Source organism: Meles meles, chromosome 2, assembly GCF_922984935.1.
Source record: "Meles meles chromosome 2, mMelMel3.1 paternal haplotype, whole genome shotgun sequence".
In the NCBI taxonomy this organism is placed as follows: Eukaryota; Metazoa; Chordata; class Mammalia; order Carnivora; family Mustelidae; genus Meles; species Meles meles.
In genome coordinates this window covers 71,275,878-71,294,402 of record NC_060067.1, presented here as the reverse complement: position 1 = coordinate 71,294,402, position 18,525 = coordinate 71,275,878, and the positions used below count along the sequence as shown (strand labels likewise).

The 18,525-nt window shown below is 35.6% G+C and overlaps 1 protein-coding gene across 4 annotated transcripts in view; it reads right to left on the bottom strand.

Annotated features, from left to right (window-relative positions):
- The window catches only part of INPP4B (inositol polyphosphate-4-phosphatase type II B), a 563,252-nt gene that overhangs the window by 98,565 nt on the left and 446,162 nt on the right, over window positions 1-18,525 (bottom strand). For all 4 annotated transcript variants that reach the window (XM_045992576.1, XM_045992594.1, XM_045992567.1 and 1 more), the window contains exon 18: window positions 8,735-8,894. In XM_045992576.1, coding sequence (XP_045848532.1) covers window positions 8,735-8,894 — 160 coding nt within the window. The remainder of the gene's footprint in view (window positions 1-8,734; window positions 8,895-18,525) is intronic.

Genomic DNA, 18,525 nt, shown 5'->3' with positions numbered 1-18,525 from the left:
TATGCTGAATGACTGAAAGAAAAAAAAATCACTCAAAATAATGAGGTATCTGTGTTATCATAAAACAGTAGAAATTGAAGAAACCTCCAGAATTGTTAGATGATCTTTAATTTACCAATAAATTAAGGTCCAGAGAATGTAAGTAATCTGTCAAAAGTTATATAACCAAATAAGTAAGTTGAGGACTTGCCAAGAATCTTGACTCTGAGTCAAGTGTTGTTTTGTTACATCCAAATTCACTGCACAATTTTTAAGGGAAGCATTAATTTTCTGACTGGATATTGAAAATTTCATAATCTATAATTATTATTGAAATTCTAAGTGTATAATAAAAATATCTGTGGTATCTTTTGATTATTTCTATTGTTTTGTTTTGTTTTAACTTGTAAGTGTACTTTTTTTTTTTTTTTAACCTATTGACCTAGGAGTTTTTTAAAGCCTGATTCATTGATGTTCCTTTCCCAATGTAATTCTAAACTTTTACGTGTAGAAATTCATGACATTCAGGAATATTAATACTTAAGCCCTTTAATGAAAATGATGCTTTGTGCTTGGATCTTTGCACTTTGCAAAATAAAAGACATGTTTCATATTATAAAACCACTGAAATAATTGTCTAATGTTGAACATAAATTTTGATAAGATAATGATTTTCATGTATGTATGCATAAATATTCACTATGTTGAAAATACTCAATAATATAAAAAATAGATACCTAAGCATTTCTTGTCAGGTAGCAGTTATAGATCAAGGTAACTAGGCTTTTATTTCATAAAATTGGCTTCTATTACTTGCCAAGAATTATGTCAGGCTCTGGAGATTTGAGAGCAAATCAGAAATACTTGGCATATTTTCTCACAGAGCCAAGTCTAGTAGAGGAGATAATATTTAAAACAGCATTTATAATAAATCAGAGATTCAGAGGCTGCAAACTAGTGGCTCATGGGCCAGCCTTATTTGGTCTTCAAAGATATTTTGTTTGGTCTTCCTCATATTTTGACAATTTTAAAAAATCAACCTTTCAAGAATTTGGATGTTTCATATAAAAATTCACATTTACTTGAAAAATCAGAAGATACAGCAATTTTAGTTTCAGTTTCCTTTGTAGGAAGGATTGGCTAGAACTGGAGTGGTGGCCCTTCTTTTTGGAGGGATATATATATTGTCCCAGTGTCTATCCAATTCACTTGACTCATTCATGTTACCCTGTATGCTGCTTGAGGGCCTTTGTACTAGAAACCCTTATAAAAAGCATGACTACATAATTTTCAGAATTCAATGAAAAGTTAAAATGTGAGAGACTTCCATTGAAAAGGAGTAAACAACCTTTTTCCTTTCTTCCTCAGTGGTATCTCTCTCAACCTGTCATGGTGAAATTCTATTTACTCTTTCATGTCATGCTCCCTTAGGCTCAGTGACACATGTATGCAGAGTCTCAAAGGTACCCAGACTGACTCTGAGTATTTCACCCCTGCACCCAGGCTCTTTGGTAGGTAAGAAATGGGACAGAAAGAAGTCACTGGGCTGGGGCGGGGATGGGGAAGCTGGGCAGGGACTGGAGAACCTGCGGGGCAGGGACTGGAGAACCTGAGAGGCAGAACCACAGGTGAAATGAATCTTAAAGTTCCAAGTACAGTTCCATTGCCCTATAGGAATTTATTTAAAACACAAAGATACAACTTTTAAAAATGCAAGATGGTGATTACAAAGCATTAAAACCAGAGCAGAGGGCCCTGCTGTGTGCAGGACCCTGTCCATTTGCACTGGGACAAAGCTGTATGAAGAGGCAGGTGGGGGTCTGGGCATTTAGGGTTTTGGAAAATCAGCAGAAAACTTGGCAAACAAGTGAAGTAGTAGATGTGACTAATATCTAAACATAAAGGCAAGAAAATCCACATGCAAAACTGCTCTTAAGATCTAAGCATATCTCACCAACAGTTGCTCTAAAGACTCAGATTCTTCTTGACAAATTCAATCAGGAATCACTTTGCATTTGAATCCTGCTCAGATACCTACCAGTTCTGTAGTCTTAGAAGTATTGCTTAACTTCTTCATCTATAAAATGGGGATAAAAACAGAACCTCCTCAACAAGCTTGTTGTAAGGAGGGAGGCAAGAATGGCAAGGCTTGGCAAGTGCTTGTCACAAAAATGTGAATGCAGTACGGTTTAACTAAGCAATGTGATTATTTTCTCTCAACACCTTTGTTTGATATCCAAGTTGCATTTGATTTGTACGCCTTAGTTCTTCCTACTCCTTAGCTGAAGGCAATGTCTACAAGCCAACACTCTGTTTTATGGATTTTGCTAATTTTGTATAATTCTTCCTGTTCTTGTTTATTCAGTTTCATCTATCTATCTGCTAATGACTCTCAAATGCATACTCTCTCTTCTAAGTCCTTTAATTTGTTGTATATTCTGTCTTTGGAAAATCCCTGAATATCTTCTTTAAAATACAACTTGTTCACCCACAAGACCGCAAGGGCAGGGTGATGACTGCATGTATTCCTGGGTACAATGCCTGGCACAGGGTAGATGATCAACAAATATTGAGTGAATGAAAGGATCTTCTTCTCTGTCTTCTAACCAACACAAATTTAGTGTGTGTCTTCCATAAACGGAATGCCCTGAACCATTTTATGTGTAACCGTGTTCATTAATTAATCCTTAATTATTTTAAATTTATTAGGCAGATAACTACTCTGGCCAACCTAAAATAAAACATAAGAAAGAGATTGGATTAAAAAAAGTGATTAGCTAAACCCTTCCCTTTGTTCCTATTTGGAAGATGGGGCACTTTTTTCAGATGACACATCTTCGGCATAGGAAGCCGCTGACAATTTGTGATAAATTACTGACAAATTCTTGGTGGTTACCAAACAATTATGTTAACAGGAGGCAATCAGAGATAAAGTAAAAGGTGTATGTGAATTCTCAGGTTCCACTAGAAGATATGAAATGTACCTTGTAAGCTAAAAGAAAATTGGGAAGCAGGGAAGAACATGAGTATCGGTGAGCATGAAACTCTAACCAGTGCTATGATCTGCGTATCTCCTTTGTATGAGGAAGCAGTGACGACATGAAACCAGCACGGGCTCACTGAGAAAAGTTACATCAGAGGAATTTCATCTCCTTTTTTACAGGACTGGTAGCTGAGCAGATTAGAATGAAGTACTCAGAGACGGGGCATTTCATGGTAACCTTGTGAACGACAAAGAAATTCAGGCATGCAATATCATGAATGGGTGAATGGATCACTGCTTCAACACATATCCCCAAACAGTTATGATTAACAAGAGTATTTCAGTGCATACACTTTTTTTTAGTGATGTGCCTCAAGGATCTGTATTTATTTCTGTTTTCCCATCATTTTGTATCTATTACTTGTGTGAATGAACAGAAAATGTTTGTAAAATGTGAATAAAATAAACCTGAGCTGGATAGTAGATATGATGGATGAAAGAAACAGCTATTTATCTGAGTGTACTGCGAACTGTAGTATACTGCAGTCTTGGATTTACCCATCAATCACGTCAGTAGAATTGAGACAGACCATGTCTTAATCTCCTTGTGTCCCTACTCTTTCACAATGTCTAGCACATAGTGGCACTTAAATATTATTTGAATCTTGAAAGCCTGAAGGATAAGTCAAATTGAGCAAGATTTATGGGTATCAATGAAGTTAGTAGTAAAAAACTTGGCTGGCAAAACAGCCAGTGTGAACTTAGATATCATTAATAGAAAAATAGATTCTGAAAGTAGGAAAGTGGTCCCCCTCTGTTACTCTGGGTTTGATGCTGTTCCTTTGAAAAATGACCAGAAAATGGCAAAAAGGACATAATGGTTGTTTTCCGATTTGCTAGACTATAATGTGGAAAAAGTAAAGTAGATTTGTTCTGTTTGTTGCACAGAATTAGATCTGGGCCAGTGGGTAAAATTAAAGGAAACATATTTAGATCAACATCTGGAGTGTGCCATTCTAGAAAATAAAAAAAATGGTTTTCTATCAGTGGAGATGTGTACCACAGGCTAGGTGAAAACTGGCAGATACTATAGGTAAGCTTCTTAACACAATTTAGGAGGTTTAATTATGTAACGCTTAAGGGCACATTAAAATCTAAGATTCTAATATTCAGTGATTTTTATCTTTAAGTTTTCAGTTTATTATGAAATTGAAGGCATGTGGTCCCGTACATATAGTAGATGGTTTTTAAGTATGTTTGAGTGTAGGGAAGTAAAAGAAAAAAACTTGTTCATTAAGAACACATATAAATATATATATAAGCCATGTAAGCTTGAAAAGGTATTCCACTATTTGTGTTCAGAACAACAGAGAATGTTTTATTTCCATCAGCTCTATTTATATTAGTCCTGAAAAGAGATTTATGAAGATATTTGGTAAAATCCTAGAACTAAAGCAAATGAAAAACTCTCAAAACTACAGATTTAAAACATTATTAAATAAACATACTGCAAAATAAAAATGTGCACCTTAAAAAATATCTGCAGGTTATAAACATTAAAAAATGGAAAAAGGTAGCAACAATTCAGAAGACCATCTGTTTAACCATGATATACATATATGCCAGCAAAACAAACAGGAATTACAGCTAAAATGTAAAAATAAAAGATGATAATGAAGAAAGAAAAACTGACAGTCATAGGGTTGACTTACCTTATAAGATTTCAAAATATATCCCAGCATAAAACATAATAAATAGTCAAAACCACATGAATAGAATAAAAATCCCAGAAATTGACCAAAAATATTTGCAGAACATGGGGTGCCTGGACGTCTTAGTGAGTTAAATACCCAACTCCTGATTTTGGCTCAGGTCATAATCTCAGTCAGGATTGTGAGATTGAGCTCTATAGAGGGCTCCTGCTGGGCACAGAGCCTGCTTAAGACTTTCTCTCTCTCCTGCTCCTCCTCCCCCACTTGCACTCTTGCTGTCCCTCTCTAGAAAAAAGAATTGTAGAACTTAATATAGCAAGAAACAAAATAAAACTGATACAACATCAAAGAATCACCAATAAGTGATGCGGTAACAAATGCATAGCAGTATTTATGACATCATACATTCGTATAAATTCTGGATGACTCAGTCATTCACTGAATCAATTCATTTATTAATCGTAAAAAGAAAAGAAGAAATGGTTTTTCCATCCCAGATATGAGCTGGGGATAAAACTGGAGCTACTGAAGAAATGCATTTTATTATAAAAATAATAATTTGAAATATAGTATTAAGTTTTATAATGTCAAACTTCACTAATAACTAGATAAATTACAAAAAATACACATTAAATTACAATATATTACAGATTACAATATAATGTTTCTCACCCAAAGTGGCATGAAAATAGGGAAACTATGTAAGGCTGGGAAGACCGTGGTTAAAAGGGTGCTTGTAGATACTGCTGGTGAGAGTACCTGTTGCTAAAAAGAACCATCAAAATGTTCCTACCCGTTGGTTGGTTTCTACGTGTTATTCTCTAATAGAAGAAACCAGAGTTCCTTGGAAAATGGCTTAACCTAGGGCTGCGGCAGGAGAAATAACAGCTGAACCTAGACTACCTCATGGTGCCAGAGGGAAGGGGAATGAGTAAAAAAAAGTAAAGGAGTAAGTAAGAAAGAAAACAAGGGAGTAACTAGCCTATGGGTGGACAACCTGTTAGAAGGCCACTGAAACCAACCTGAAAGAGCTCCTAATGGCTAACTCCAGAACAGTTTGAGCCTCAAATATATATTATTATAATATTATTAGATTATAAACTAAAAAATAACATAAATATTCATGAGTCTACACTGATATGAATTGATAATTGTAAAAATGCACATGTGGGGGAGAAGGGATAACTCTTCCTTATAAAATAATTCCACTTCTCATGATCTGACTTTGAGGAAAATATCAGGGATATGGTAGAAGACTTCAACATTCAGAGATGTGTTACATGTTAACTCAGTGAAATTATAATAATTACATTTCTAAAATAGTGGTTTCTCTTTTGATGAATTCGTTTACAGTCATTGTAATCTCATTTCCAGAAAATGCTTCTCAGGAACTATCCATTATATCATGATATGCAGGATATCAAGAAGTACATCTATATTTACAGTGTGTACTCCAGCTTCGTTACTCTGTGTGTGTGTGTGTGTGTGTGTGTGTGTGTGTGTGTGTATGGGTAAACATCAAGTATGTTAAAAACGTCTCTGTCTGATTGAAATAAAAAGATAAAAATCATACATAGTCCTATTTGTTTACCCTTGCAAATTTTCCAAATTCTTATTTTTCTAATAAAATTTAAAACTACAGGTAAATTGGGGCACAATATAATTAGCAAATGTGTATCTCAAATATCTTCATATGAAATAGTTTGCGAGATAGCATAGGTAAAAACATGACTTTTGGTTATTCATTTGCTTTATATCAGCACAAAAAACCACTATTAATTTCTCTACTGCAGTGCTTTATGTGACAAAAATCAGGATAGAAACTGAAAATGCTTTTTTCCTAACTTTAAGAAGAAGTCTAAAACAACCGTAAGTATTTTATTAGTATATTATTATTACATAATAAAAGTAAATTATTGTTAAATAATCGATTAAGCTAATCAATCCCACTCCAACTATGCAGTAGCATCCATAATCTATTCGTAGTATAATTGAGCACAGATTCATCCGTAAAACATCTATTTGTAAATGCATCTTCTTTTATGTACTGATGTCCTCTCTAAAACATGAACTCTGTACACAATTGTCTAACATGTAAAATGTTAACAAAAGCTTTAACTTTGAAATTATTTGACAATATGATAATAAATCATTATTAGACTAAAGTATGTATTTCATTTTATACTTTTCGAGTGTTTGATCTCCTGAAAATGTTGATAACATAAAAAAGTATGCATGAAATAAATATGGATCATAAATTGAAAATAAATTCACTTAGAGGGCACTATGCTATAATTGGACTTTAACCATCCACAAATCCCATCTAGCTTGAATTCTACATTGACAGAAGCTTCTGTCTGGTTTTAGACTATATTCAGACAATGCCTCACATTCAAATGAAAGTGATTCATCTAATCTTACCGAATATTACCTACCAAATATTTTTACTCTTTAAAATGTAATTTTGATCCCACAGAAACAACCTTCTGATAAAATACAAGATATAGGTAAAATATATAATTTCAAATATTCTAGAACTCTTGTCAATGAGAAGTTTTGGGGAACATCAAAACAAATATGGCAAAATTCAGTACCTCTCATCTTATTTCTGCTAAAAGAGTATTATGCCTTGAAAACCCATCAATGGACATAACAAGCCCCTAACATGATTTCACCTTCCTTACCTCATTTTCCAGAGCTCAGCATAGTGTCTGGCTTGTGGCTGATAGTCAATAAATGTTCAATCAAAGAAAATTGAAGTATACTACTTCTTTATGACATAAGTTATGACAAGCTTTCACTTTGATTCATGTAAAAGTTATGGGGCTCACATAGAATCTGACTGACATTAGATCCACTAACTAATAAAACTGATATTAAAAAAGAAGATCCCCATATATAGTTAAACTAAGTACGTATAAACATAATGAATATTAGTATAAACTTTTCCATGTGAATGTACTATAGAAGATGAGGACCATCTATAGTAAGAAAACTTTAGTTTATAAACATGATTTAGAAATAGTTCTACTGTTAATCAAGTAAAGAAAGATTGATGTTTCACGTAATTAAACTCCTGCTGAAAATGTAAGTAATGAAAAATCAGGAAAACAAATTGGGAAAACATACATTTAATTTTATAAGTGTCCATATTTTCTTCTGACTCATTTTCTTAAAGTAACAGGAAATGCAGATTTCAGAAGAAGAGAGTAGGGCAACACTGGGTATTCTCTCCAAACACTTAAGTTACCAAGAGGGCTGGGACTACTTGAACAGCAGTTCTTACTACTGTAAAGAAGTGCAGATATTTGTCTGGGTTTTTGTCATCAAAATTAATCAAGTTAACAACAACCAAAAAAAGGTGAAAGAGCCATTTATAGGAACACAACCATAGTTAAAATTTGATTATCACATTTTCTGGTCAAGCTTGTAATAAGCCATACTTTTGAAGGTATCTATATATCTGTGTGTCTACCTATACACACAGACACCCACATGTATATGTAACTATGTGTGTGTATACATGTCTCCATGAGAACCGAGACTTACTAATACACACAAACATATTCTTCTTATATGGAACCAAACCTTCTTAATGTTTTTGAGATAATTCACAAAAAATATTCCCCAGAATAAGGTAAAAAGCATTTTATCATACTGCATTCTTTTCAGGAACCATTGCGGATACTGCGTCCTGATATCCGTAGACGTTTCTAGGAGCTTTAAGAGCAGATGCTTGTTTTGCTTCCTAAAAAAATTTGGAGGACTGTGTCAAAGTAGATTAAATTTGGTCAGAGTCTTTAAAAGAAAACACTGTTCTTCTTTCAAGAAGGTTTTTATGTAGCAAAAGAAAAAAAATGAGCACTGCAAGCAGTTCTGAAAACACAACTGAGATGCAATTTGATAAATAGCCTTCTATCATCCAAGCCAGAGCAGTAGAAAAGCATGCTATCAGCACTTTCCTCAAAGGCACTATTGACTCCTCTTTTTCTATCTCATTTTATCATGACTTTCTCATTTTGTTTACTCAGTCGGTGATTGGGAAAAAATGACTCCTTACCCCTTGGGTGAGTTCTGATGGGGTCCACTAGAGAAGGGTCCTTTTCTCCGTCGTTGCTGCCACCACCGCCGCATTCACTGCCACCATCTCTTTCAATCAGTCTATCAACCATGGCAATAATGCAGTTCAGGCTCTTCCCCACGTTGGCCCACACCCTATCCTGAAAAGAGCGTAAGTATCAATACACATTTTTCTTGCAAAAACAAGATAAGGCAAAATCTGACGAATCCATTTTAGAGAAGCAGGTAGAGGAACAATCATAAGAAAGCAGACTCAGTGATTAATTCTAACACTCCCATTCACTTGGCCAGACTATGAATATATAAGAAGAAATCTGTTTGATCTTCATAAAGCAAAATTTAAGTCCTATAATTTTTTTATTTAGGTCATTATTTTTTCTAAGTCATAAAGCAATGATGAAATACTGTACAATATTAATCCATAATTGAACACAACCTATGATGTTTTAAACTGGATGTATCTGTTTCCCTTACCGACACTTAGTAGGAAAGAAAAGACACACTTTTTAAAGAATAGTTATAATTTGCGTTCAAACTTCTTGTTTTTCCTTTTTATTGTGATAACACACCTAACATTGTTTACCATTTAACCGTTTTGAAGTGTACAGTTAGTTCAGGGACATTAAGTTCATTCACATTATTATACAATCATCACCACAACCATCTCTAGAATTTTTCATTTTCCCAAAATGAAACTTTTGCCCTTTCAAAACAAACTCTCCACTCTTCTCTCCCCCACCACTGGCAACCATCATTATACTTTTTGCCTCTATGGATTTGACTGCTCTAGGTAACAGAAGTTCTTCAAGTGTGGTCTTTACATCACCTTTAACAGAATGACCCAGAGAATTAAAACACAGATCATTGGTGCCTACTAAGTCAGTCAGAACCATTACGAAGAAGGCACTCTAAACTGAATTTTGACACACTCTTCGGGTGCTTCTGACCACTCTAAATCTGAGAACTTCTACTCAATATTATGTGCTACAGCCATTAATGTCACTGTGGCCGATTTATTTCTTAGGAAGCAGCCCCTACCACTAGGGGGCCTCTTGTCACCCAACTTGACAATTCTGATTAGTATTCATTTTTGTTTAGGGCAATTCACAACACTAAATTCTTTGATTCATAAAAGTTGTTATTTTTTAACAAAAAAATTAAATATAGTTATCATTATGGTAGCCTCTCATCCCTAGCTTCCCTTTGTGCTCTTCTCTCCATATCATTTAGATGGAGTCACTGACTCCAAGGGTGATGGCTAAATTTATGTGTCGACTTGATTGCATCACAAGATGTCCAGATAATTTGGCTAAACATTATTTATGTGTGTATTCGTAAGAGTGTTTCTGGATGAAATTAATGTTTGAATTAGTGGGCTCATAAAGCAGTTTGTCCTCCCCAGTTGGGTGGGTTTCATTCAATCCACTGAAGACCTGAGAGGGAGCAAAGATGCGGAGGCAGTCAAGATGTGATCCTTTTTGCCTAATTGACTGAATCAGGACATTGATCTTCTGCCCTCAGTACTCCTGGGTTCTTAGGCTTTCCGACTTGGACTGGAACATATATCACAGGCTCCTCTGGTTCTAAGGCCCTTAGGCTCAGACTGAATTATACCACCAGCTTTCCTGGGTCTCCAGCCTGCAGATGGCGAATCTTGCAGATGGCAGATCATGGGATTTCTTGGCCTCCAAAATTGTGTGAGACAATTCCTTATAATAAATAATATGTATCTTACTGGTTCTGTTTCTCTGAAAGACCCTAATATACATATTAGTTGTATCTTACATATCACATAAGAACGAAAGGGATTTATGGTGCTTTTCTTTCATCTTTCTCTGTAAAAGAGCTTTTAAGAGCTATTTGGGGTAGCACTTAATGCAAAGATAATAATCAATTAGTATTTATGATTGATAATAGTATTTTATTTATATTGGTAATTTTTATATTTATAAATTATAAATATAACTTACTTATATTTATACATATTTACTTATATATGCTATATTACATATATGTTTATATATAAATTATATGTATTTATTATATAAATTATAAATCAATTGGTATTTAATAATTGATTAGTGTATATATACATGTAATACTCCTTAGTAGTTTATACATTTTTACCCAAATGCACATTTTTATCCAAGTTAATTTTACTAGTTTATAAACACTGAAACTAATTTTGGGTAAAACAAATCTAGGAAGAAAGAACTATAATTGAGTTTAGGTTATTGGATGATTGTCTTATAAAGACAAAATTAGTTGAATAATGTAATAAATAGATATGGGAGTGTACAGATATGTATACTATAGTTGAAGGGGAAAAGTAGAACATTCAAAGTTTAAAAAGAGAAGTTCGAGGTCCACCTACATGACATACTACCTTGGGAAAACTGCCTCATTTCTGGGGAGCCACAGTTGGTTCATCCACAGTTTAGAATGCCCTGCCGTCCTTATCATGCTGCAGTGGGAGCCAAACAACATAGTTTCCATGAAAGTGCCTAGAAAACTATTATAATTGGCAAAATCATACCCTATTCTTGTTGGCTTTCCTAAACGAATCAAACTTGCTATTCATCACCTTATAATCCAGGGTGTGAAGTATGCTAATAATCATAAATAATCATAAAAATCTTTCCTTTAAAGGCAGATTTCTTCCACCAAAAGATTACAAGTACTTCCCCTCTAAGGGAAACTAAGACACCAGTCACACCATAAATTGCTTTATGCCCTGCCTGTTGTCTGAGAAAATTAGGTGGAAGCACCCCTCAGCTATGATCCAGGAGACCTAAGGAATCTCACTTCTTCTGGGATGGAACGTGGGGAAAGGTAAGCAAACTGAGGTCCTAACATCATTCATATTGGGATTTGGTGAGGAGCTTATATTTCAGACCACAATAACAAACTTACTGGTCCCTATTCTAAATACGGCTTAATTTCCACCAGCAACTACATCTTTAAAGCTGTTGAATGGAAAAAAAAAATGACATAACTCTCCAGTTAACACTGGGAATAAACACTGTTATTGACGGGGGAAAATGGCAGAGGATTATTCTTAATTTTCCAGATTAGCTTTGTACATTGGATAAATTTTCAGCTCTCCTCTTGTTGTCCATGTTGGGAAGAACCTTATATTTTGAGCAAAAATCAAGTCATATCGATGCTGTATTTCTTATAAAAAGTAATTCAAGGGGTTAACCAACTTCTTTTAATTACATTTCCAAGGGCGAGAATATGAGAATATATAAAAGGATAATTTTACATTCTAACCCTTTTTTGTTCTTCCTTTATAGATAATTTGGGCTATAGGATTATACTCACAGAAATAGTAATCTTTGCAGTCAGTAGAGAGACCTTTATTGACATGAGATGCAGAGTGAAGTATGTTCATTGGATGAGACCAACAACCATAGGGTAAGAGGTTAGGTGGCAAACAGCAGAAGAACATTTAAGTCATTAAATACATCGGGGACACATAAGCTGGGAGGATGTTTGCTGAGCCGTATTTTATGCAAGACTGATAGATGATCCATACATAATCAAATTTTTTTAGTTGAAGACACACTCAGCAGGAGACCCCACGCAGACTCAAGCTGGTCTTTATGTTTGGGAGAGGAGATCCTGCCCAGCTGGTGGGGAGATAAGCTGAGTTTTGTTGGTCACTGCTTCTTTTTTCCTTTAGGGCATCTACAAAGTAGATTAAAGTCATTGATTTGCATTGCTGTCTCTCATACTAGTCTAGGAGTTGTTTGAGGGCTATGTATTCATGACATTGAACAGGGTCTGGAGGAAAGGCAGAGAAAGAGAAATGGAACAAAGGAGTGAAGAGAAGAAAGAGGACTCTAACCCAGAGACAGATTGAGAGCTGCTATTTATTTTCACCTAGTGTATGAAATTAGCTAATCTACCTTCAAAACCACCACAGAAGATCAACATTATGGACTCAGTCTATAGAGGTGAGGAGACCTCAGGTTAAGAGATATTGAATAACATTCCACATTAAAATGGGTATAACTAAATTAGAAATTCTACTTGGTTTTGGAGACTTGATTCTTCCCCTAGAATTTCCCACAGAATAGTGGCACACAGTAGGAATTCTTCTTTGTGAGATTACTAAACTATGGGGACAGGCTAGAGAGAGTAAGGTCAGGAGAAGGAGCCACAGGAAGGATCAGGAAGAGGTGTGTGTCAGCTCACATGAGCGAGAGTATGTGTCAGTTATCTGAGACTTGAAAAGGAGTCCAATGGCAAATCACTAAGAGATGACTCTGAAAAGGACAGTCTGTTCACATTGTGCCCTTAAGTTTGAAATCAAGAGGGTCATACAATCAAGGATGGAACAATCACTTAGCTAAAATGTCAATGAGCTTGGGTCAAAGGACGTAAGTGACTAACATAAAGAGAGGACAGTGTCAGCATCAAAACCCAAAATCTACTCATGTGACTGGGATACAAAACAAGGAAGAAGTTATAGGGAGGGAAGATAATTAAATTTCTAGGAGATAATTATTAATTATTCTTAGCAAAATCATTATTTTGAAATTAGGATGCTAAAATGGGTAGGCAATATTCTTGAAAGGAAACCTTGAATATCTGATTTCTCTCCTAAACAAACCATTTTCCATAATACCTCTGTGAAAGCATTCACACAAAAGAAAATGATTGTCAAAAATGCATTCCAATTCTGATAATTTTCACTCATGAGAACAGTCCATGTGGAAGCTTCTTTTTGTTTAGATTGCTAGTATGTGTGCAGTCTACTCCATTTTTCCCCTACTAAGATCACAGACTCTTCCCACAAAGAGAAAAGGCTGGTCAGTAGGGCAAAGACAAATGGAAGCATAAGAATGTGACTATAGTACATGGTGCTTCCATCCTTCCCTTCTCGGGTCATGGGTACGACCCTGCTTAGTTTCTCAGCCACTGGGGAGTTTTCAAAACAAAAGAAATTAAACCAAAACCAAAACCAAACGAAAACAACAATGTATCAGAAAAACAGATGGCTGGGCCTTTCCCCTGCTCCCCAGAAATAGCAACCATGATTCTGCTATGTCTCCTGCTGAAGTAAGTAATGGCAAATTGCTTGGTTACAGTCTACCCTTTATTAAGTGGAGCCTAGCTGGTGTCCTTGACCTTAATGGAGCCTTTAGACAATCCATCTTCTTGGAGGCAAAGGGCAACAGGGAACAAATAGCAATATTTATTCCATTCCGAATCAGGTGTTGATTTTGGTCCTTATTTATTTCTGGGTTAGGACCTAAGCTAAGGTGCGGGTCAAGCCTGTGGCCACAGATGCACAAATTTAATGGACTTGTCAGTGAGTAGTCAGGGGAACCTGGCAAAGTGAGCCATGAGGGCAGGGCACATGGTGCTTATTCTGCATGCCACACATCTATGAGATTGGTGCCATTGGGAAAAAATCCTGACTCCTTTGGATCAGCACTTAACCTAAAAAATAAAATTAAAGAAAAGTTTAGCAATGCTTATATAATCAATTTTTCTGGGACCAATTTTTGATCAGCAAGAATGTGAAGATTGACTGAGAGCTGAAATGGGGGCCCAAAGTAGCTTTGTTGTATCTATATCTCTGCACAATTTCCCACTTGTCATTACCAATTTTTGAGGACTTTGATTCGAATGGGCAGGCAAATTAATATAGGCAATCACATCTTCAAAGAGAAGCTTTAGTTTATCCTTGACTTGACTGAGAGTAAGTTGTACTCGACTGGCCTCCTTCCTCAGTACTGCAAACCTTCATTCTTTCAATAGCTTGCTGGCTTTTCTCTCTAAATCCTTACTTTGCCAGACTGTAGGGCTAAAGGAATTGCACTTAAAATACTCTGTGGCACAAACTAGCACATGTATGGCCCACGGTAGGTAGTGTACACAAACACACACACACACACACACACACACACTGCACACATGCATACAGACATGCATATTGTGTGCACTGACAATAGCCAAACATGTGACATCCACCAGAATTAAGAGACATTCCCCAGCCTTCGCTTCCTATTAATCCTCCTGCTGAACTTCACCTAATTACTCATGTAAAAAAATCCCTGGCCTTTGTTTCCTCATAACCACACTGCTGGTCTCACCCTGAAATTCCAGTCCTTAGTCCTACAAGTGGATTCCGCTAGTCAGCTACTGTTTCTTTAATAGACTTCTCCATATTCTCCTGGTTTGGCTTTTGGCCAGACCCATACAATCAGCTATCACACGATCAGGTCTACACAAGAGGGCACATCCACCTTATCCATCACCATCGCTCCTCTCATCAGAAGCAGACCTTCTGCAGCAACTGTCCGTTCTCCTCCCAGCCCGGAGGCACCGCTGCAGTTGTGTCGACCTACATAATTCTCCCTATTTCTCATCAATCTTCAAAATGAAAACTTGCCCAAGTCAGTCTCCTTGCTGTCTTCGAAACATGCTACTAATTAGCTCAGCATATACTTTCTGGGCATCTGCTACAAGCCTGCTCAGTGCTAAACATCAAAGATATGAAGGAAACCTTGGAGGAACTAATATTTCTATCTTGACACATACTGCTTTTTATGCTTAGAATGCCTTCTCTCATCTTCTATCAAATTCTTCCATTTCAAATTCTCACCCTTTCAAGTGTCATCATGTCCAAGAATGGTTCACTCTATCCTCTCTGCTTGACAGTGGGCTCAGTGAGAGAAAGGACTATTATTAATTAATCCTTTTATTCTCAGGCCCTGGTACTCATTAGGCAATAGATAAAAGAATGGATAAATGAGTGAATGAATGAATAAAAGAAGCAAGGAAGGGATGATTTTTTTCATCCTCTCCAACCTTTATGTAACTTCTCCCTAAATATTTTTGACATGGTTAATGTGTACTACACAACTACCTCCATCTGGGAAAGATTCTGTACCTTTCAATAGCTCTGCTTATTTTATGATTTCTGGCCATTCACTTGAATTAGATGATATAGCTTTTGGAGGATCCATACTTTATACTTTGTTTTCCCCCAAGTATCTATAGCACTATTGCGCACTACTGATGCTTAATTAACATCTGCTGATTAACTTAACAAACGGTGACTTACAAGTAAAAAATACAACTGCAGTATTATCATATGAATCTTCAAATTAAAGTTAGAACCAAGCTTGCTCTCTGAATGACTGCATTCAATCTAATAAATGCCACATAATGCTAATGCTTTCAATTCAGTGAAAACATTACATAAAGCATTTATTAACAAAAAATCCACTGATTAACTAAAGCTTTTAATTTTAAGTTAGTAATTGGATGTTATCTGCACACCATTAGATAGTTGCACAACTGGCTGAATTATATGACATTATCAGTTAGTGTGTTGCATACAATCAATTTCCAGGATTAATTTTTTTAACAGAATGTACCCTAATATATCAAGTCAACAGTCTGCCTATATACACGTCGGCACTTCTTTTTAATTATTTATGTTTGAGGGAGAGAGAGCGAGGGAGCGAGCATGAGTGGAGTGGGGAGGGGAAGATGGAGAAAGAGAATCTTAAGGAGACTCCATGCCCACTGGGGAGCCCAATGTAGGGATAGATCTCACGACCCTGAGATCATGACCTGAGCCAAAATCAAGAGTCGAATGGTTAACTGACTGAGCTACCCAGGTGTCCTGCTTCAGCATTTCTTTTAACTATTCATTAAATTATGGAGATTCAAAAATTTCTATATAGAAAATAATGTCTCACTATTCACATTAGAATGTACTAATGTTTAAGAGCACTTGATTTGAATGTAATCATAAATTTCTAAAGTATGTGTGTATATTCATTCAAGTTTGCATATTCATTACACACAGGCAAATGAAAATATCTGATGTTGAATCAGGCATTGTAAGAGCCAATAATGTATCCAAGGAAGAAGATTGTATTCAATATAATACCACAGGAAAGTCACCACTACATTGATAAAAATAAAATATCTCTGTTAAAAACACTAGTTTGAGTTGGAGGATGAACTGCTGATTCAGCAAATCCATTTATTCATTTATTCCTACATTAACTCTGAAAAATATATTGAACTAGTGTGTATAAAACACTGTATTAGGTACTATAAAACAGGGAACTGAAGGTGAATGTATTAACTTCATGTGGGAAAATCGAGAAATTGTCAGGATTTCATGAATATGCATGCACATAAAGATCTCATTTGGGGTTTCTTTTCTTTAATAGAACATTTGTGCATTTTAATGGACAGTCATGAACTTTGCTTAATCACCTTTTGTGGACTTTAATATTGGATAAGTATTCAAAGCACATTTCTCCTGAGTGAAATGGACTGGAGAAGTTCAGGAATGTTTCCCATCCATCAAGAAAACAGATGATAGAACACATTTCAGTTGCCACATAGGGAACAACTAGCTTAATACTTCCTGTCTTTACCTGCCCTTTCCGATGGGGTGAATGGATGCTTCCAATATCCCCCCCTCATTGTAAGTTTAACAAAACCAGGCAACCCTACTAGGGATGAAAAAGAAAAAGCTGGGAAAGGGGAAAATAGTCATTTCCAATCATATTTGCTGGGTAACATGTGTGTAACTAGGACCTTCGTAATTAGCAATTGAAAACTCAAGTAAAATTAAAATTGCCACACTGGGTTTCTGGAAGCTTCTGAAGGCCTTAACTCATCATGTTCTATGTTCTTCATCATGTTATTTGGTTATCTCTGATGTTCTGTATCTATCTTGAATTTTACTGCTTTTTATGTTTGGAGATATTGGAAGAGGACTTGAATAGTTACCTCTCAGGTTGATTGTGACGCTGGGAAATATGTATTAAGGAGAGAGGGATATAGCTGGGTGCTTTTGACTAGAAGAGAAAAACAAAATCCCCAGAAGAATTCATGAATTCTAGTAAAGGAAAAGGCGCAGGACAGTTCAGAGACACGTTAAAGTTGAATAGTCCATGTTTCAAAATAAGAATGTAAACAAGAATAATTTGAGGGCAAATTTCAGAGCCATTAATTTATTCTACAAACAAAACATGAGTACCTTTTTGGTGCAGATAGCCTACTAACTGTGAGGATACAGCAGTGATCATGATACAGGCTTTGCCCCTTAGGAGCTTACTTTATTGAAGCATGAACACATGGAAGAAACAGATACATAAACAAATGATAATAATTCAGTATTCATGAGGTTGTATCATCACAAGAGGCAAGAATAATGCTTTATTACACAAAATATTTTAGAGTTGAATGCAGATACACACACTCACACACACACACACACACACACACACACATACATGCATCTCTCTCTATAACATAAAATTTGGAAATAAATGGCTATAATTTAGTGGAAATTTTATTCCTTTGGGTAACCAAGCTATAAGGTGTTGCTTTAGAAAAGTTAAATCGTAAGTTAATATTTTGTTGTCTATAAGAATTAATTACCTCTAAAGAATGAGATTTATTCCCTTCCTATTAAGATCAGGTCAATGGCTTCACATAAAATAATTCTAGCCAGTCAGAGGACTAAACAAGATCTCTTTGAATTATTAATTTGCATAGGTATCTCTGCATTATACACAGCCTGAGCTATTTTCCCTAGAGATAAGGTCTAAGATGAAAATAGAAGATGGCAAGTGCAGTTGAGAATACAGATCATTTCAGACTGCCTGCGGAGGTATCTGGTTGGCTAAATATGTTTTGCCTTTAATATAATATTTTGCAACTATGTATGCTTACAGTTCTAATTATGGCAATATAAATAGTTCTATCAATACTCTTGGGAAG